The sequence below is a fragment of the Eufriesea mexicana genome, unplaced genomic scaffold, assembly GCF_001483705.2.
Source record: "Eufriesea mexicana isolate 0111107269 unplaced genomic scaffold, ASM148370v2 scaffold745, whole genome shotgun sequence".
Classification (NCBI taxonomy): Eukaryota; Metazoa; Arthropoda; class Insecta; order Hymenoptera; family Apidae; genus Eufriesea; species Eufriesea mexicana.
In genome coordinates this window covers 1,044,017-1,066,225 of record NW_016908908.1, presented here as the reverse complement: position 1 = coordinate 1,066,225, position 22,209 = coordinate 1,044,017, and the positions used below count along the sequence as shown (strand labels likewise).

At 34.9% G+C, this 22,209-nt stretch overlaps 2 protein-coding genes across 2 annotated transcripts in view; both read left to right on the top strand.

Annotated features, from left to right (window-relative positions):
• LOC108546659 (MICAL-like protein 2) overlaps positions 1–22,209 on the top strand; it is a 144,535-nt gene that overhangs the window by 51,201 nt on the left and 71,125 nt on the right. The gene's annotated exons all lie outside the window — the stretch shown is intronic.
• On the top strand, positions 2,519–4,393 carry LOC108546660 (piggyBac transposable element-derived protein 4-like). Its single transcript, XM_017898870.1, has 2 exons — positions 2,519–2,775; positions 2,859–4,393. The coding sequence occupies exons 1-2, from the start codon at positions 2,772–2,774 to the stop codon at positions 4,391–4,393; spliced, it is 1,539 nt and encodes a 512-aa protein (XP_017754359.1). The 5' UTR covers positions 2,519–2,771.

Genomic DNA, 22,209 nt, shown 5'->3' with positions numbered 1-22,209 from the left:
CTCTGACTTTTCCATTACCAGTCGCTGAGTATTCCTCGTACGGCACAGTTCACGTTTGATCCCCTTTGCGAGCACCTCGCCTATATCGGTTCATTATATTCTTAACAAGTTTTACTTTCGTACAGAAGATTGGTGGTTGACGGTATATATATTTATTTAATAATAAATTAGCAGTGTTAAAGTATGTGAGTAACGATAAAAATACGAATTATTACAACTCATCACAACGCTCAACTTACACTTCTACACCAACTATACTATTACAACTCACAATTATTAGCAACAACTCTGGCAACTAACTTCGACGACACTCCACTGACTTAACAACTCTCAAATCGACAACTCTGCTGTTCACGACTCTCTTAACCCTTTCACAACGGAAGGCGTATATATGTAGGAATGGTGAGCGTGGTCGGTCTTATGAGCAGTAAACACGGCTCGCGGAATATTCCGCGCTTGGTGATAGTAGACAGTCGCGGGCTCGCGGAATATTCCGCGTTCGAACGAAGGCTCGCGGAATATTCCGCGCTTGAACGATAGCTCGCAGAATATTCCGTGCTCGAACGACGGCTCGCGGAATATTCCGCGCTTGATGACAGTAGACAGTCGCGGGCTCGCGGAATATTCCGCGCTTGGATGCAAATGGGTTATATAAGGGTGCATGGACGTGAAACGAACAGTTCCAAAGAGAGTTCTGTGAGAGATAGTCAGTGCGAAAGGTCACAGCGTCTAGCCTTAAATCAGTTCACAATAAATCATACTTTTATTATCTACCACCGTCCTTTTGCTGCCTCCGAAACAATTCCTACATATATACGTTCACACAAGTCCATCAATATATACGAAAGACGTATAAATACGTTCTCTGTATTTTTGTCCTATAACACCTTCCCTATTTTACCAATTGATTCACCATGGAATTTATCGTACCATGTAATATCGCAATTAAACTATCGACAATTGTTTCAAAGTATTTTTCAGTGAATTGTTATAATATTTGTTGTAATATTGCAGTTATAAAGTGCAAAAAAGTATTTGGCGTGACACGCGTTCGTTGGTGAATATACACACAGTGAACAATATCAATTGCAACAGTTTTTCAGATGCCAGAGATATACTTTTAATCTATAGCAGAGTGATTCTCGGATGTTACTTTCTGATTTACACAGATTTTTGCTGACTACTCTCTATGTCTTCTAATAGCTTGAAAAATTACTTAAACTAAATAAGAAATGGATATTTTAAATTTATTTGCAATTACTGTTTTTTAAATCCTAAGAACGGTACCAAATCTACAAGTACCGTTTTGGTCACTGGTCTGCATAGCCCAGCAACTGTCGTTTGAATAACGCGCCATTCTTGTTGATGGATTGCTCCGCAGTGAAAGGGTTAACTCAAATGTCCTTGTCCTTTTATATTCTTCTTCTCACCATGCACACCCTGCACGCGTTTTCCAATGCCTCCCCTAACATAACCAAATATAGTCGCGCTTAGGGCCTGACGCATCGTCTAGGCTTTTTCCTACTGATCTGGCCTTCGAAAACGTGTACACGCAGTGGAAAACTTACAATATTACATTTTTGTCGTGGAAATTTTTTGAACCCCGCTGGGGCCCTAGGACCGCGAGTCCCAAGCTAACACATTGAGCGCCGGCGGCATATGAGACATTTAAAGCCTGAGTGCCGGCCTCATTCGCTTGTTCCCGAACAACGAGTAGCTAAAGAAAATATTTAAAACTTATACATTTTCTTAAAATACTATATTTTCATTGCATATTCGTCATTCTGTGGACATTTCGCTATTACTAGAATCGTCGGAATCACTCGAATATCGTAATGGAACAGCTCTTGATATTCTCCTTGGACCCAAATCACTATCACTGTCCTCGACTCGTAAGTCAGAATCTTCCGAATGTATCGAATAATCTGATAGAGGGTCAGCGATATACTCGTTAAAAACTTCGCTCATATTATATGGATAAAAAGTTACAGAATAATAAGACTTATTATATTGTTCAACGAAAAGCGTAAACCTACGAAAGGGGTACTAACTAAGGAATACACTGCTTGAGAGTGATTCTCGCTTTGATTGTTTCTGAACCGTCGTATACGTTTTATTTTCAGAGTATAACAAACGCAGATTGTCGTAAACGTGACAAGTGAATGCAAATTGACGTGTAAGACATCCATACGAGCAAAAGAAAATCCTCATCATCGTGAGGGTGAGAGTCAAGTGACAAACTTAGAAACCCGCATTATCGCGGGCCCGGCGCTCAAGCGACAGACTCAGAAACCCGCGTTTTCACGGGACCAGCACTCAATGTGTTAAGCCAGTGACTGTTTTAAGTCCTTATTGTCAGTATCTCTTGACTCGTGGATACTCGTTGTCATCTGGTCACCACTTGGGTGAACCTTAGCAAGGGTCAATAGATCACCCAAATTATTTAAACATCCACCACCACAGAAAGACGTCGAAGTTAACACACATCCCCAATATTATTCACAACCAATAGGAAGAGCAGTCACGAGGGAGTTCTAAAAATCCCAAGAAGACAAAACGAGCATCACGATCAGACAGTCAAGACAGACCCACGACGATCATTGAACGCGAGAGACTGTCACGCTTCATCAGAACTCTTTAGTGCACCCCTAACCAGGTCTCAGAGTATTCCGCATCCCAACAACTCTGTCGCATCCGTGTAAACGGGCCTTACGACCCCGCGAAACTCCCACTGTGCGAGTTGCAGTATTCGGGACGCAACAACTGTCATTATGCGTAAGTGCTGTCAATCTATATTTAAATCTAATAAATCCAAATTTACAAAATAATCTAATTTTGTAATTTGAACTAAAATTTAGTTGCCTCAATGGATTTTGACCATCTTTACGATTCGGATTCAAGTATGGAATTAGGACATATTCGAAAACGTATGCGACGCATTGCATCAAGCGATGACAGCGAAGTCGATGAGTGCTGTAGTTTAATAAACGAAGATTACGCGTGGAAAGCTGAAAATCATACGCCAATTGTACACGACTTTTCAATCGTGGCTGGTGCAACGGTAAATACGCAAAATCTCTCGAGAAGGGAAGTTTTTGAATTGTTTTTTAACGAAAAATTAGTTGGAAAAATCACATCAGAGACAAATAAAAATGGCGCCACCGACGCAGGTTTTATGCCTCTTACCAACGACGAGCTAAAAGTATTTATCGCCTTAAACATTTTAATGACTTTAGTTTCCAAGCCCACTATTCAGAGTTATTGGTCCACGGACAAAAGCATAGAAACGCCGTATTTTAAGAATATTATGCGCCGTTACCGATTCCTCTCTATCGCTAAGAATTTACATTTTTCCGGTAATAACGATTCTAACGACACACTCGTAAAAATTCGAGAAGTCTCTAAAATAGTGAAACAAGCTTTCATTCGCATGTATATTCCGAATAAAAATATTTCGATCGACGAAACGTTAGTGCAATGTAGCAGTCGTTTACTTGGTATTAAGTTTCACAAACTGTGTGACTCGAAATCGAGATACATACACAATTTCAATATACATGTAGGAAAAGATAATATTAATACTGGATCTGGTAGCAGAAATATCGTGATAAATTTGTTGAAAGAGAGTGGACTATTGCACAAAGGATATTGCGTGTTTATGGATAATTGGCACAGCTCGCCGGCCTTATATCGGGAACTATATAATAAGCAAACAAACGCGTGTGGAACAGCGAGTATGAATAGGAAAGAAATGCCTCAGGAATTAAAATTTCAGTATTTACAAAAGGGCGAGGCTGTCGTATTTTCTACGAGAGATATGGCGGCGATAAAATGGAGGGATAAGAAGAACGTCGTTTTACTGACAACTATGCATGGCTTAGATTTTGCCGAAACGGGGATAACAAACCGATATACCGGACAAAAATGTTTGAAACCCACGGCAGTGATAGATTACAATCGATATATGGGCGGAGTAGACATTGGCGATCAAATTTTAAGCAAATTTCACAGTATGCGAAGGTGTAGAGAACCCTATAAGCAAATATTTTTTTATTTGATAGACATGATGTTATTAAACAGTTACGTGATTTTTAAAAACCACAAGAGAGACCGAGCTTTTCATGTTTACAAGCAAAAATTAGCGGAAGAAATTATTGAGAAATATTTACCAAATGTGAAAGTAAGCGAGGCATGTAACAGTGATTCGATAACTCGATATACTGGCAGGCATTTTCCTATGCGGATACCTGCAACTGCAGCAAAAGGAAACAGAACATCAAAGCGATGCGTTGCGTGCTTAGCTGAGTCTGTTCGAAGAGAAACAGTTTTTAAATGCGACATTTGCGACGTAGCATTGTGTATTGATCATTTTAAAGAATTCCACGAGAAGTAATTTATTATTTTATTTGTAAAATAATTTTTATTATTTTTGTTTTCTATAAAAAAATGTAAAATGCGATGTTCGAGATGTAACATTGTGTATCAGTTGTTTTAGAAAGTACCATGTTAAATAAACTTCATGAGCAATTCGGAAGTCATTTACTGCAATCATACAAAAGCCAATCGTCAGTTGAACGTCGCTGATGCCTGAACATGGCACCATGGCATCATGAGCTACTGTGTAGACTCGTAATGCAAATGGGTTAAATCGAAAATATAAATTACAACAAAATTTGAGAACAATATTTAACCCTCTATGGACCCCTGTAACTTTCAAGTTGCATGCTAATGTATGGGTATTTTATTAAATACTGCATTCAACGTTATCGTCTTGATCACTCCAGTTCGCGATTTTTCTGTCGATATATTTATAATTATTTTTACAATACCTCCCGTGATTCCATTTTTAAAAATTCTAATTCTTTTTCATTTACCGGTTATTCGATCATGATAGGTTAGGTCCTCTATGGCCCCCTATGACCTTTTTTCCACAAGATGGCGTGGAAAATTATCTTATCTATTGCACATTATCTTGGCACAATAGTACAAACGTTGGTAATTCAAACTTTCAATATGAATTCGTTATAATAAAATTGTCAAAACTGCTGAATTTATTGCTTGATATTTGTTGATTTTGTGTTACATACAATTCTTATAGTCAAGAAAAATATATATTCGGTCCATAGAGGGTTAATATAATCAGTAACCAAATTCTTTAAAATAAGTAACAGTCGAGGAACTTTTCTGTGAAGCAGATTTCAAAGAAAATACTTAAAATGGTAGGGAATTATTGGCAAGAAATTTGAAAAATAATTCGGAATGCAAAAGATTGAATATTTGGGACATAAATTAAAAATATAAATTACAACAACGTTTGCGAGCAATATTTGATATAGTCAGTAACCAAAATTGTTTAAAATAAGTAACGGTCGAGGAATTGTTTTGTGCAGCAAATTTCAAAGAAAATACTTCAAATAGTAGGGAATTATTGACAAGAAATTTGAAAAATAATTCGGAATGCAAAAGATTAAGTGTTTGGGACATAGAACAAATGTGATCGCATGCAAGGGATGTTTATGACAGAGTCGAGTGCGAGAAACGAGTGTAAGTTTACGAATGCATGTGTTTGAAGTATCACAGAGGTCATGAGAGAAATGGATGATTGAGGACGAAAGTCTGCGTATGCAAGAAGACAGAGCGTAAGGTTAACACGTTGAGTGTCACGTCGGTCCCCAGGGACCGGCACTAGACTTTCCGTTCGGGCCCGGCCGGTCCTCAGGCACCGGCCCAAACTAGGACCGAAAGGTGCTAACTTTTGGTGTTAAATTCTTCGCCATCTTTGGATCTAATGTTTGGGAATTCCTGTTATAACAATTGGTACAGTACCTCCGAATTTTATGAACACTTCACCTGCCACCGGTAGCCTACTTGAGGGTCGAGTCTGGGCCTGAATGGAATGGCAAGCAAAACGGGCTGGGCACTTAACGTGTTAAATAGGGGTACAAGGATGCGTACAAGTCAGTTATACATCCTTAAGTCAGGATGTTTCAACCCTCGTCTAGCCGACACCGGGTCACCGTTGACCCGAAATTTGAGCGTAGCGAAGAAGCGGCAACATCAAAAGGGTTAATTTGTCTTATTCTTTCAAGTCGGAAGCAGTGATCGCTTGTATGGTATTCGCAGTAGGATTACAGCTTTCTCTTCGAGCGATAATAACGAACCTAATTTTGGTTTTTACGATCTCCGTTGACACGAAGGTAGGTTCATCACTCACTGTTGGCAATCTGAGCAGGTGAAACGCGCAGATTTCTCTGATCGGCTGTTGCCTGGATCTCGTGTGCAGCTTTCATTGTTCGTCGTTCCCAATTCTTTTAGTTTTATTGATATAATTTAACACATTGAGCGTTGGTCCCGTGAAAACGCGGGTTTCTGAGTCTGTCGCTTGAGCGCCGGGCCCGCGATAATGCGGGTTTCTAAGTTTGTCACTTGACTCTCGCCCTCACGATGATGAGGATTTTCTTTTGCTCGTATGGATGTCTTACACGTCAATTTGCATTCACTTGTCACGTTTACGATAATCTGCGTTTGTTATACTCCGAAAATAAAACGTATACGATGGTTCAGAAACAATCAAAGCGAGAATCACTCTCGAGCAGTGTATTCCTTAGTTAGTACCCCTTTCGTAGGTTTACGCTTTTCGTTGAACAATATAATAAGTCTTATTATTCTGTAACTTTTTATCCGTATAATATGAGCGAAGTTTTTAACGAGTATATCGCTGACCCTCTATCAGATTATTCGATACATTCGGAAGATTCTGACACACGAGTCGAGGACAGTGATAGTGATTTGGGTCCAAGGAGAATATCAAGAGCTGTTCCATTACGATATTCGAGTGATTCCGACGATTCTAGTAATAGCGAAATGTCCACAGAATGACGAATATGCAATAAAAATATAGTATTTTAAGAAAATGTATAAGTTTTAAATATTTTCTTTAGCTACTCGTTGTTCGGAAACAAGCGAATGAGGCCGGTGCTCAGACTTTAAATGTCTCATATGCCGCTGGCGCTCAATGTGTTAACATTACATCTGCTTTGTTTTGTCGTATGACTCATGTTTTACAGAAAAATTAATTCTGAAAATTTATTTATTGAGTTTGTGTATTCGATAAATTAATATCCAAATCAAGGGCGATTTTGAAAGCAGTTTCCTACGTGCAATGAAATTTTGCAGGATGAATATACGCATGCTGTCCAGTCTTGTTCCTTCCTTTTCAGGCAGTGCAAATTTTGTATGCTATTCCAGAAGTTTTAGCTTTTCTCTGCCCGATAGTTTTCATTATTTTTCTTTGCAACATACTGTCCGGCAACTTACTTCGTGGATTATATTTCGTGACTCTACTTATAGGCAGTTGTTCGTATTGGCATTCAGATACCTCCATAATTTTGACTTGTGTGATATATATATATACATTGAATTGCATATTATTTATTTTGAAAATGGTGCAAGTCCATTTTCTGTTCTTTCGAGAAAATTAAAGGTTAGCATATTTGTCAATTGAAAAATGTAGATTAATTATGTCAGGTCTGTGTAATATTTCTACTAATTTATCAACATATAATTTTATTATATAAATTACTTTTAGGCGAATTTAATTAAAATAATGTATATTTACGGGTTGCAAATGGACTTACACCACTTTCATAATTAGCCAATTGTAAAAATCGTTTAATTTCAATTTTGAAAAATTAAATTTCGCTTAAAATATATTTCGTATAAATCCAATTTTGTTTATAAATAATAACGAGAAATAAAATAGGAGTAGTATTTTTTATTTCGAATTTTAATTATATTTATATATCGTTAAACTTAACATAAGATATTGGTGTTATTTATTTATGCTCTTCGTGTTTTGAAATATTCATAATGCACAGCAGGTATATAAGGTAATAACTGCTCCATATCCTTATATTTTTCGTATGTAATAGACCTCGTATCGTGATACAAAGGCGACAGGGCGATTTTTCAAATTTTGGCGGTCTTCCCGACATGTAGGTAATAAATATAGTTTTAAATTCTGTGTTCATGTCATAAAATAATATTGATTTACTATTTCTTCTTACCTATATCTCTGTCTGACGTTAATATGAAATTATCCATTTTTGGAGGAAAATAAAATAAGTAACCAAAAATAGTAACTTTCGATACCTGAAATAAAACAAATGTAATCATCAGTGGCCACTGACCCTGCCACCTGTCTATGGAAATTAGATTTACACGATTTTCATAATCAATGGTTAGGCAATTTCTTTTATCAGCCAATTTTAAATTGAACGAAGCATTGACATTTTTTAAGATATTAAATGCTACTTAGTTATGAATAAAAAGTTTACACTAAATTAAGCATAAGTTTCGTGATATCTCGTTTTGTTTTAAAATGGACTTACACCACTTTCAAAATAAACGGTTCATATATGTATATATATGGAATTCAGTATGTACGTCGACCAGCTGGTCAAAGATTCAACATGCTTTATTAAATTAAAATTTTAAAACATAGAAAAGGGAGCATTATGGTTTGGGATGCTTTTTCGTGGTGTTGATCCATTACGACAAATTAACTGTATAATGAAGAAGGAACAGTTCGAAGAAATATTAAAGACAAACGTGTTACCTTATGCAAGGAAAATCATAGACGAAAATTGAATATTCCAACATGATAATAATCCAAACCACGCCTCTATGCTTAGTACAAAATTAATATTTGCGGACCACAATGTCTCTAAATAGGCAAAATATTCCGATAGTATAAGAAAAATAGAATAACCGAAAATGATCATAGATTATAGCAAATATACGTGTGTTGTCGATGTGGCAAACAATACACGACATCTCATTATCTTTTACATCGATCACACAAATGGTGGAGGAAATATTTCTTTTGGAAATTAAAATTTAGTTCTTCATTTCCTTATTTAAATTGTCTTATTTTTTAGTTAAAAGAAAATATAAATTATAACAATGTTTGAGAGCTGTATTTAATGTAAAGAGTGAACAAAATTGTTTAAAATAAATAGCACTCGAGGAACTTTGAAGCAAATTACAGATAAAACAGTTAAAATAGTAGGGAATTATTGGTAACAAAATTGACAAATAATTCGAAATGCAAAGGGTTAATTATATTTATCAAATTTATTATTTGATTATTCGATTTGATATTATTTATTATTATATTTATCAAATTTATTATTTGATTACTTGATTTGATATTATTTATTATTATATTTATCAAATTATTAATTGTATTTACAAAATTTATTATTTGATTATTTGATTTGATATTATTCATTATTATATTTATCAAATTATTAATTATATTTATCATAGCGCCACTGAAGGTTGCTGTGCCAGTCATCCACGATTGCCGGTGACACGACAGCCAACGTGTCGATATAAAACAGTTTTCTTCGCCCGTTCTTTTGTTTGTCACTAATCGGTGACCAAGCGGAATCACAGCGACGTGATCATGGCCGATAATCGCTGAATAGTGAAATCACGTATACGTGGTAGCGACCATCCAAGTGTCGAAAGGCCGAGGACGAATTTCAGTGCATACGAAATTACGTGTCAGCAACTTCCTAAATAGATTATTTGACACTCAGCAGGTATGACCTGCCTACAGAAACAACTTGCAAATTTTTTAGTCGTTATTTGGCACCGGTGTTGAGTAATCGATAGTGTCTGGTTTCTTTTTGATAGCATCGCGTACATGAGAATTTACCTGACGTTTCTTATTGTTCCCATTTATTACAACTGACTGTATATGTTTTCGTTTAAAAGGACGGAAAATTTATAGAAAATATTTAATTTAAAATTGGAATTATTATGGTAAGTAATAATTTTGGATTTGTAGCTGTTATCCTCATACGAAATACTATAATTTCGGTATACAGGGTGTCTCAGCAAAAATAGTAGAAGTGTGAAGAGGGTGATTCTATATGCAGAAACGAATCGAAGAAAAGAATACAATTTTCTTATTTTTTTTTATAAAATATTTTTGACGCTTCGTTTTCGAAAAATTCGACTTTGAATATTCATAAATACCCAAGAAGTTTGCTAGTGATTATTTTCTTTATTAATATTCGGACAAAATTCACAGAAAATTGCACTTACCAGCTTTTAAGGATTAAACTCAAGCTGTAAATGGATGAAGTAGTTTTTATTAAAAGTAACGTTTCCTTTAAATTTTATTTTAATATTTAGGCAACAAATGATTGTTGTTGATCGGTAATACATTTTGACATGCTTGTATTTACTAATATTTTGTCGCCATATATTTTAATTTTATTTTTCGATAACTTCGAATTGCGAAAGTTCGACATTTGTCGTAATAATTAATTTCTTAATCTTTACTTTTCAATTTCGATTAGAAAATTATCACAAGTATTTTTCGGTCATGGGAATAACCTTAAATGATTTTGAGTTCCATTATACATAAAATAATATATTATAAGTACTATATATTATAAACACTAATATATTATTTTATGTACAATGGAACTCGAAATCATATAAGGTTAATCCCACGACCGAAAAATATTAGTGATAATTTTCTAATCGAAATTAAAAAGTAAAGATAATTTGAAATAAAGAAATAATTTAATGTATAATATAAATATGCATAATATAAATATATTTAATTTATGAAAGAATATTTTTATATTGCTTTTGTTTCAGTTTTTCGTTTACAATGCATAATTTCTTTTTCCATGAACTCTCTATGGACGTAGCAGGTATAGTTACGAATCAGCAGTAGCGTATCATGAATTTCACTTTTAGGCTACTTGACACTTCGAGAATAAGTAACGTATCACGTCTAATAACATACTATACGAGTTAATGAATCATCGTGATATGTAATAATCACATTTCATACAGTACCTGGTGTAAAATAACGTTTATCGCTGAATTGTTATATCATATAGAAAAGTATATTTTAATCTTCTAAGTATAATTGCCATAAAATTGTATACGCATTGGCAGAAAATAGAGTGAAAATAAAGTGAAACGAGTAATTGTGTTATGTTCTAATTATCTCGTTCGAGTGTACACGTGTCGTTTTATTAGTAGAATTTAGATTTGGTTACTCAACTGGATATTATATTGCACTATATTGTATAAATAAGTCGTGTATTATCAAGAGGAGCGAACAAATAAATTCGGATTAGCAATTCTATCAAGGTTTCGTTGGATGAGAGCATGTAGAATACCAGGCAAAAGTGTGCCGATACGGACGGTAAGCACCTCGTTTAAAGTGGAATAACACACAGAGAAAAATTCATAGGCTAACTTCTAAAGGGGGTTTTAAAAGGAGGAGGCTTCGATCTTTGCACTCGTTGCAGGTGTCACTGACATATTTTAGTTTCATTTCGTGATAATTCCGTGCACAGAGTTGTGCTATATTTACACCCATTGCAGAAATATGTGACTGACATATGAGCCGTTCACTGCAAAAATCGATTAACACCACTTTTTGAAAAATCTTAAATGTAAAAAGTTATACTATGTGTTTTGACACCTAAATTTAAGATTTTTCTAAAAGTCAAGTTAATCGATTTGTACATTGAGCGGCTCATGTTTTAGTTTTATTGTGTGATAATTCTGTGCACAGAGTTGTGCTATATTAAATAGTCTGCAGGCACAAATTTGGATTATTTAAAAGTAAATCCTAAGGCAAGGAGTTAAACAAAGTCACGAAGAAAGTGGACGAAATTTCTTAGAATTTTAAAATACAACTATTGGGAATAACGAGGAACTTCAATATAAAAATTTTCCAACGTTTTTAATCCAAATTAGGAATAATAATCAAAAACGCTTCATGGCATGTAAACCCTTAATGGGAAATATGAAAATTCAGCAATAATTATAATTTCAATAATTATAATTATAATTTTGAACCTATTGATCATTCAACCGATGGATGCTACAGTTCACACGTGGAGGCTTAAAAGATATACTATCTCCTGGAATTGTACAATGGATAGGTGTAAAAATCAAAATTTTATTTCACGAATTATTTATTAAAACTATTTTAAAGTTACATTTGATTTAATGAAAACGCTAATAATATTTATTGGCTGAAAGTAATTCGTATCTATACTGGGTACTTACATGTCAATAGCAAGAAGAAAGGACAATGGATATCGCATCATAGTGATTATTATGGTTCAGGAATTATACGAATATATTGCAAAAAAGACCAGAAAATAAAAAAGTGATATGAAAGGCTCTTTTTGATTCGATATTTCACGATTCAAGAAAATTGGAGAACATAATTCCGGAGGCATCCAATTTGAATAAAGAAATTATTCTCCTCGTAATAGATCGCATGTTTCAGAAAAGCTAATTGAAAAAATTGGAAACTAATTGCAAATATTGAAAACTAATTGGAAAAGTTGAAAACTAATTGGAAAAATTGTAAACTAATTGAAAAAATGGGAAATTAATTGAGAAAATTGGAAATTAATTGTAAAAATTGGAAACTAATTGGAAAAGTTGAAAACTAATTGGAAAAGTTGAAAACTAATTGTAAAAATTGGAAACTAATTGGAAAAATTGGAAACCATATGGAAAAGTTGAAAACTAATTGGAAAAATTGGGAACTAATTGAAAAGTGGGAAATTAATTGAGAAAATTGGAAATTGATTGGAAAAATTGGAAACTAATAAAAAAATGGAAAATTAATTGGAAAAATTGGAAACTAATTGAAAAACTTGGCAACTAATTGAAAAAGTTAAAAACTAATTGGAAAAATTGGAAATTAATTGGAAAAATTGGCAACTAATTAAAAAAGTTGAAAACTAATTGTAAAAATTGGAAACTAATTGGAAAAATTGGAAACTAATTAGAAAAATAGGAAACTAATTGAGAAAATTGGAAATTAATTGAGAAAATAGGAAACTAATTGAAAAAATGTTAATGCTAAGAAATGCATATCATATAAGGTTAATCCCACGACCGAAAAATATTTGTGATAATTTTCTAATCGAAATTAAAAGGTAAAGATAATTTGAAATAAAGAAATAATTTAATGTATAATATAAATATGCATAATATAAATATATTTAATTTATGAAAGAATATTTTTATATTGCTTTTGTTTCAGTTTTTCGTTTACAATGCATAATTTCTTTTTCCATGAACTCTCTATGGACGTAGCAGGTATAGTTACGAATCAGCAGTAGCGTATCATGAATTTCACTTTTAGGCTACTTGACACTTCGAGAATAAGTAACGTATCACGTCTAATAACATACTATACGAGTTAATGAATCATCGTGATATGTAATAATCACATTTCATACAGTACCTGGTGTAAAATAACGTTTATCGCTGAATTGTTATATCATATAGAAAAGTATATTTTAATCTTCTAAGTATAATTGCCATAAAATTGTATACGCATTGGCAGAAAATAGAGTGAAAATAAAGTGAAACGAGTAATTGTGTTATGTTCTAATTATCTCGTTCGAGTGTACACGTGTCGTTTTATTAGTAGAATTTAGATTTGGTTACTCAACTGGATATTATATTGCACTATATTGTATAAATAAGTCGTGTATTATCAAGAGGAGCGAACAAATAAATTCGGATTAGCAATTCTATCAAGGTTTCGTTGGATGAGAGCATGTAGAATACCAGGCAAAAGTGTGCCGATACGGACGGTAAGCACCTCGTTTAAAGTGGAATAACACACAGAGAAAAATTCATAGGCTAACTTCTAAAGGGGGTTTTAAAAGGAGGAGGCTTCGATCTTTGCACTCGTTGCAGGTGTCACTGACATATTTTAGTTTCATTTCGTGATAATTCCGTGCACAGAGTTGTGCTATATTTACACCCATTGCAGAAATATGTGACTGACATATGAGCCGTTCACTGCAAAAATCGATTAACACCACTTTTTGAAAAATCTTAAATGTAAAAAGTTATACTATGTGTTTTGACACCTAAATTTAAGATTTTTCTAAAAGTCAAGTTAATCGATTTGTACATTGAGCGGCTCATGTTTTAGTTTTATTGTGTGATAATTCTGTGCACAGAGTTGTGCTATATTAAATAGTCTGCAGGCACAAATTTGGATTATTTAAAAGTAAATCCTAAGGCAAGGAGTTAAACAAAGTCACGAAGAAAGTGGACGAAATTTCTTAGAATTTTAAAATACAACTATTGGGAATAACGAGGAACTTCAATATAAAAATTTTCCAACGTTTTTAATCCAAATTAGGAATAATAATCAAAAACGCTTCATGGCATGTAAACCCTTAATGGGAAATATGAAAATTCAGCAATAATTATAATTTCAATAATTATAATTATAATTTTGAACCTATTGATCATTCAACCGATGGATGCTACAGTTCACACGTGGAGGCTTAAAAGATATACTATCTCCTGGAATTGTACAATGGATAGGTGTAAAAATCAAAATTTTATTTCACGAATTATTTATTAAAACTATTTTAAAGTTACATTTGATTTAATGAAAACGCTAATAATATTTATTGGCTGAAAGTAATTCGTATCTATACTGGGTACTTACATGTCAATAGCAAGAAGAAAGGACAATGGATATCGCATCATAGTGATTATTATGGTTCAGGAATTATACGAATATATTGCAAAAAAGACCAGAAAATAAAAAAGTGATATGAAAGGCTCTTTTTGATTCGATATTTCACGATTCAAGAAAATTGGAGAACATAATTCCGGAGGCATCCAATTTGAATAAAGAAATTATTCTCCTCGTAATAGATCGCATGTTTCAGAAAAGCTAATTGAAAAAATTGGAAACTAATTGCAAATATTGAAAACTAATTGGAAAAGTTGAAAACTAATTGGAAAAATTGTAAACTAATTGAAAAAATGGGAAATTAATTGAGAAAATTGGAAATTAATTGTAAAAATTGGAAACTAATTGGAAAAGTTGAAAACTAATTGGAAAAGTTGAAAACTAATTGTAAAAATTGGAAACTAATTGGAAAAATTGGAAACCATATGGAAAAGTTGAAAACTAATTGGAAAAATTGGGAACTAATTGAAAAGTGGGAAATTAATTGAGAAAATTGGAAATTGATTGGAAAAATTGGAAACTAATAAAAAAATGGAAAATTAATTGGAAAAATTGGAAACTAATTGAAAAACTTGGCAACTAATTGAAAAAGTTAAAAACTAATTGGAAAAATTGGAAATTAATTGGAAAAATTGGCAACTAATTAAAAAAGTTGAAAACTAATTGTAAAAATTGGAAACTAATTGGAAAAATTGGAAACTAATTAGAAAAATAGGAAACTAATTGAGAAAATTGGAAATTAATTGAGAAAATAGGAAACTAATTGAAAAAATGTTAATGCTAAGAAATGCATAAAATGTAAATTAATTTTGTAATTTTAATCAGATTATTTTTCGAGAAGTGGAAAATGTAAAATGTTATTTGCAATAAAATTTATCGCCTTATTTATATTTTTCGTGTTGGACTTTATTTCGTCTTTATTATATGCACGAAAATTATTCAATATGAATCTGATTGTTTACATAGTAGACAGGTTTTTTAACTCAAACATAGAGATAAGTTACATGAATTTTCGTAATTGATCCGTTCTTGAAACTGAAAATTTACAATTATTGTAGTTTCAGAATTTATAAATAATTTAAATAATTTTAATATCATTTAAAGGTTCATTTAAAGTATTATCAAAATAATAGGATAAAATAATTTTAAAATAACAAAAGATGAAATTACCAAAGTAATGCCATGTAAGATTTATCATCAAGAGGATTGCAAAAGACATGTCCTTCTAGAACAGTTTCTGGTTTGTTCAGCCACAAAAACAAAGACTTCGTTATTAAGACGTTACAAATCTATCTATGTATTATACCCAGGCTTTTACACACAATTCTAGGGTTCTTCGTTTTCAGCTTTTCTAGCTGTAACGTTTATCACGTTTGAACCGAAGCTTTCACGACTTCCCAAGCGTTAGAGTCTGTCTGATGCAAAGCGAGCAGTTGCATGCCAAGCCAAACCAAGTGGAAAGCTAATAATACGAGTTGCTAATTTCCTTTCATATTCAAATCTAAGAAGCGTCTTGAGCTTAAGACAGGGTCTTAAGCCATGTTTCGTGGAATTATTTACATAAATCTGCTTAATAAAGTCTTTCTTTTCTCTGTACTATATGTATATATCTAATATAGCATTCAAAGCCCCCATTCTTCTTTTGATTTTAAAATAGCTTCTGCTAATTGCTTCTTCGTTCATGTTCTCCTAGCAGCAACATTTGTTTTCCTTTTATATACTTTAGGCATAACCTAAAAATTATTTAAAGTAATATTGCAGCTAGCTATCTGTCAAGGGGTCAGGATAGTTCGACGCGTTCAAAAATTAGTGGTACTTTAAAGAAACACCTGAGAAAAGGTAATCGCATGATTAATGTGCTTTTGTGACTTAATTCGACATATTATAAGCAATGTAAAACGACGTTTTAAAGATTAACACTAGAACTACCGATCTTTAATGAGTACCTAAGTATAAGTATAATTATAGTAATTTCAGCGGTACGATGAATATGAGTGAATATATTGATTACAGTTCGTTCTTAACCCATTTGCATCATGGCCCTACTTGAGGTGCCGTGTCCAAACATCCGCGACATTCAACCGTTATTCTTAAAGCAGGTGTATGTGTTCGGTGATTATAGAAAGGAAAATTCTTGACCGAGTTGGTAGTTCTAGTGTTAATTAAATAACCAGATAAAGGACTTTTTTGAATTTCTTTTAATGGATATACATAGTTTACAGTTAAATGTAATAAATAGAATATTGAATGGATGTACATCATTTGCAGGTCAGTGTTTTATGATTTTGTTACACTTAACTATAAGTAATGTACATCCATTAAAAGAAATCTAAAAAATTTCTGTACTGTATTATCGACTGAGTGAATAATTTTATGACACATTGTAAATAACTTCGGTTGACAGAGCATACAAATTCGATTATTTTCCGATAATAATGGGATAAAAACTTTTCAGTATTCTTCGTTTCTACGCATAGTAAGTAAAAATTGTATTTGTTGAGATACAACGATTCAATTCTCTATAGGCCAGTATTCGCGCGCCAGAAATCACAATATGAGGGCGTGATCAACACCGTCTTTTGTTTCTCTCAAATGGTGTTACATACTGTTGCGAATGTTCAGTTTATTGCAGGGACACCCCGCGTAATCACGTAACTGCTCGATAGCTTCCTCTCCCCTGTACAAAGGCAAAGTGATTAAAGGTACTATAGTTTGCCTTGTATAATGCTATACATCTATATATGTGAGTGTACGTGTTTATTTTCGCGTGCAAAAATAAAATTCTTCCTTTTATAAATTTGGAAACAAACTTCATCCATATTATATTATTTAATTTTAATTACTATTGTTGATTAAAATAATAGCAATAGTTTTTTCTTTAGCTTTTTCTTTAATAGTTTTGTTTCACCATTTTTCGTTCACATTTTCTACTATTACTTTCGTTTATTTATAAATTTACCTAGTCCTCAAATTGCTAGCAGATGCATCATTGCAGAAGCATAGTTCTTATTTAACGCTTAAGAAAATTATTCCGTCCCGGAGAGCGTGTTTATAACATGATTTTTATTCTGAGGCTTGCACTTTTAACAGACCCAACGGTTTACAATATATTTTATATCGCGACTGCAATTCCGGAGGATAGATGTGCCTCACCGCCGTTCTAGCGGATTAAGCTGTAAAGGTAAAGGCGAAAGTTTAGGAATTTTTACAAGTACCAGACTCGACAGATGGGACCTACGTGTGACAGACCCAACGAGCGACGGACGGACACCACTTATAAATCTCGTCATTGACCATCAAAAATCGGCTCCTTGACAGTTTCCTACTCCTTAGCCGAAGGTCCTTCCGTCACACCCTCTGTCCAATTAAAACTCCTTACTTTTCCACCACCAACGTTTATTTTGCCCGATCGGAACTAAACTGGAGAAAACACCGGACAGGACACGACGAGACACGACATAGATCGAATTCGAGAAATCAGTTCGTCTTCGACACCGATCCTTGAAACATCTTACTTACACATATAAACGCGTGTTCGAAACGGCGCTCCGTTCAACGTCTCCATTATAACTATTCTATACTTTGTATAAATAAACGCTCTTTTTTATCAACGCACACTTCTGGATCCTTATTATTACAACTAGTCACGCAAAATTAATTTGGCGCGTGATAAGCGTTCTAGGACATCGAAGAGATTCGATAAATAGGACGCTACAAAAATCTTCATACAAAATGGGACTGACCATGTGCTATGTGCGCATTTTCGGCGCGGCACCCTCATAACGGGAGTGTCATGGCGGACAGCGCGCTCATACCCAAAGGGTTAAACGCGATTTTCTTTCATAGCGACGCTGACAATGACATAGAACAGTCGACCACTTAACCGTTTGAGTCCCAAGCAGCGCGATCGCGCTATTCAGGTTTCATGTCGAGAAAACCCAGCACATTTCGAGCGTTCTCGACAGCTGACGGTGTGTCACCAATTGTCAAAGTCGAAGCGCTATCACGTCACTTGGCATTTATCGCCATAATATAAATGAAGCGCTATCGCGCCGCTTGGAATTTTGTAGACATAAAATAGAAGAAGCGCTATCGCGCTGCTTGGGTCACGTCATACCCACTTAGAGGGAGCGTAGTCGCACTGCTTGGGATTCCTCGACAGTGGTTTCTCAAAACCTTCTGGGACTCAAACGGTTAACCACTTGCGCTGGAAAGACGTGTCACGCGCGTCCTAATGCTTTTGTCACAGAATCGCCAACGACGTGGTACACACGTCGTTAGACAATTGTTACAGAAACACTGGACCGTTCTGGCACACGCGTCTGTGAATTCCTTGCCACCGCAAGTGGTTAACTTGGGACGTGAGGGTCCTAGGGCCGCAACACATTACGTGGGACACATTTATGCGTCTCTCGGCCCTATCGGTTGTTTTCGTCGAACGCATATATGTTAGTGGTGGATGAAATTTAATAACAATAAGAACAATTATTTATATAATTACAAAAATTATCAAACACAAATATTGGGTTGAAATATAATTATTTTATCACTATCACATGCTCACACGTCTTCTCTCTACTAATACTCAATTGCAACTGACATATTCCAAATCACTTTCTTTTTTCTTTCTTCTTTCATACATTACATTAACATACACAATTCACACAATACCTCAATCATTACACGCATACTTATTTATCATAGTAACCTGAATTCATTAGATATTTCCATCCCATGCATACTTGTTCCACACATTCCAATACATATATATTTAAAAATCTATGTAACCATTATCACAATATATGCGTTCCTCGGCCAAACTGGTGGCTTTCACAAAACGCATATATCTGATGCTCGTCTGCAAAGGGTTAAAAGGTATCTTATTTTCAACATTTCTTAATGCGAGTAATAATACCTTCGAAATGGTATTTCTAGGATGAACAGCAGTATCTCGCACTTTTTCCAAAATTTCTATATTCACCATCACCTAACTTCGCTTTTTCCAGTTTACACGTAGTATAGCTAAACCAGTCTCTCTAGGTATTGTCCCGAAGACATAGTGCTTAGGCTTGTTTCTCAGAGATAGCATTACACGGTCTATTGTTCTAGAAAATTCCCATAAAATTCATCTTTCTCATCGATTCTAGTAATTCAAGCATTTGCCTGCTAGCTAGCTTGCTAACCACGTATGTAGATAAGTGTTGGAGAGCAATAAAGTATAAAGGTCGTGCATACAAATGTTATGCACGATGGAGGTTGCAAGAACTCCTCTTTCACTTTCCGTGTATTATCAGCAGCATCTTATAGAAGAAGTTACTAGCTTGGTTGTTCAGCTTGTAATTATGTATAAATCTTTATGTCATTTGCGAAATGTTACTAGTTGTTACTTGCAGGTGAATACTGTGTCTCGGTGTGTGCTAGATTATCCGTTTATGCTGTTGCATTTGCGTCGACTGCTTCGACACTTCAGGTGTCCTAATTGCTGTCTCAACCCGGAGCTTATGACATTTTCATTGTGTGCTCTAATTTTATTTATTCCGCTTCTTGCCATTTCATCCTGTGTGCAGTGTCCTTTAGAAACAGCAATTTTCCAAGTATCGAGCAGATCTATATTTGCGTTGTAACGAGTTAGTCTTAAGTTTTAGAAATTGCTGTTTATTTACACGTTACTTGTTTATTTTTATTAGTCGCTGTTAATTCTTTGCGCTCGACGATTTTTTGGTTAAAGAAAGGTACGAGTTGAAAAACCTTTTGCTATAAAACTGACGATATTTTTTGAGCACTGAATAAGAAATCGTATAATAATTAACATAGAGTTATTTAATTTCGACACCTCCCACACTGTTACATTATTTTAAATTTGATATATTAATTAATATTGTACGAAAATTGGTTTTGAGACACCAAAAATTGACAAAACAACAAGAACGGAATAACATAAACTCGAAACTCATGAAACTAATTTAACCCCTTGACTACGGCAGATTTTGATACGCAGCGGCCGTACCATACGGCAGGAATTGAGTTACGATGTGCGCGATTTTTGTTGAAACAAGTGCCCTCCGTGACACAAACGCAAAATTTCTAAGCGTCTATAGGCACCATTCATGTCACAAACGCAAAATTTTCAGACGCCTATAGGCGCCCTTCGTGTCACAAACCCAAAATTTCTAAGCACCCCTAGGCGCCCTCCGTATCACAAACGCAAAATTTCTAAGCGCTCATAAGCGCCCTCCGTGTCATAAACGCAAAATTTCCAAACGCCTATAGGCGCCCTTTGTGTCACAAACACAAAAATTTCTAAGCGCCTATAGGCACCATTCGTGTCACAAACGCAAAATTTTCAAACGCCTATAGGCGCCCTTCGTGTCACAAACCCAAAATTTCTAAGCACCCTTAGGCGCCCTCCGTATCACAAACGCCAAATTTCTAAGCGCTCATAAGCGCCCTCCGTGTCACAAACGCAAAATTTCCAAACGCCTATAGGCGCCCTTTGTGTCACAAACACAAAAATTTCTAAGCGCCTATAGACACCATTCGTGTCACAAACGCAAAATTTTCAGACGCCTATAGGCGCCCTTCGTGTCACAAACGCAAAATTTCTAAGCACCCTTAGGCGCCCTCCGTATCACAAATGCAAAATTCCTAAGCGCCTATAGGCACCATTCGTGTCACAAACGCAAAATTTCCAAACGCCTATAGGCGCCCTTTGTGTCACAAACATAAAAATTTCTAAGCGCCTATAGACACCATTCGTGTCACAAACGCAAAATTTTCAGACGCCTATAGGCGCCCTTCGTGTCACAAACGCAAAATTTCTAAGCACCCTTAGGCGCCCTCCGTATCACAAATGCAAAATTCCTAAGCGCCTATAGGCACCATTCGTGTCACAAACGCAAAATTTTCAAACGCCTATAGGCGCCCTTCGTGTCACAAACCCAAAATTCCTCAGCGCCCATAGGCGCCCTCCGTGTCATAAACGCAAAATTTTCAAACGCCTATAGGCGCCCTTCGTGTCACAAACCCAAAATTTCTAAGCGCCCTTAGGCGCCCTCCGTATCACAAACGCAAAATTTCTAAGCGCTTATAAGCGCCCTCCGTGTCACAAACGCAAAATTCCTAAGCGTCCATAGGCGCCCACAGTAGTCAAGGGATTAACTTAGGAAAAGAACATCAAGCTAACGAATCGAAAATGCACAAAGACGAACTCTAATTTAACTCTCTTTCCAACACTCAGCGACTCACGCTCGTGCTGTTCACAATTAATTTCTAAGGACTGTATTTTGGTCGTCAAGGACCATGCTTTTGTAAAGAGGCCCTTATTTACATTACTGATTCAGGAAACGTACATAGCCACCGCATTCAAAATAGTTAGTCATCTCCCGTTACTCACCATTTCCAAAGTACAGAAAACATCCTAGACAATCCACAACTAGGACTAAGGTCATGATCACCCCCACCTTTGGGAAAATATATAAAGACCCAGTAAAAACGGTGATCAATGTTAGTGGTAAATGAATCGGATTTATAAAGATTTAACTTTAAACTTTGATTATATTTTATTCCCTGGCGGTACAAATGCATGGAGGCTTGAGTCTTGTGCGATGCGTGATGCAGACGGTGGATTGTCGAAAGAG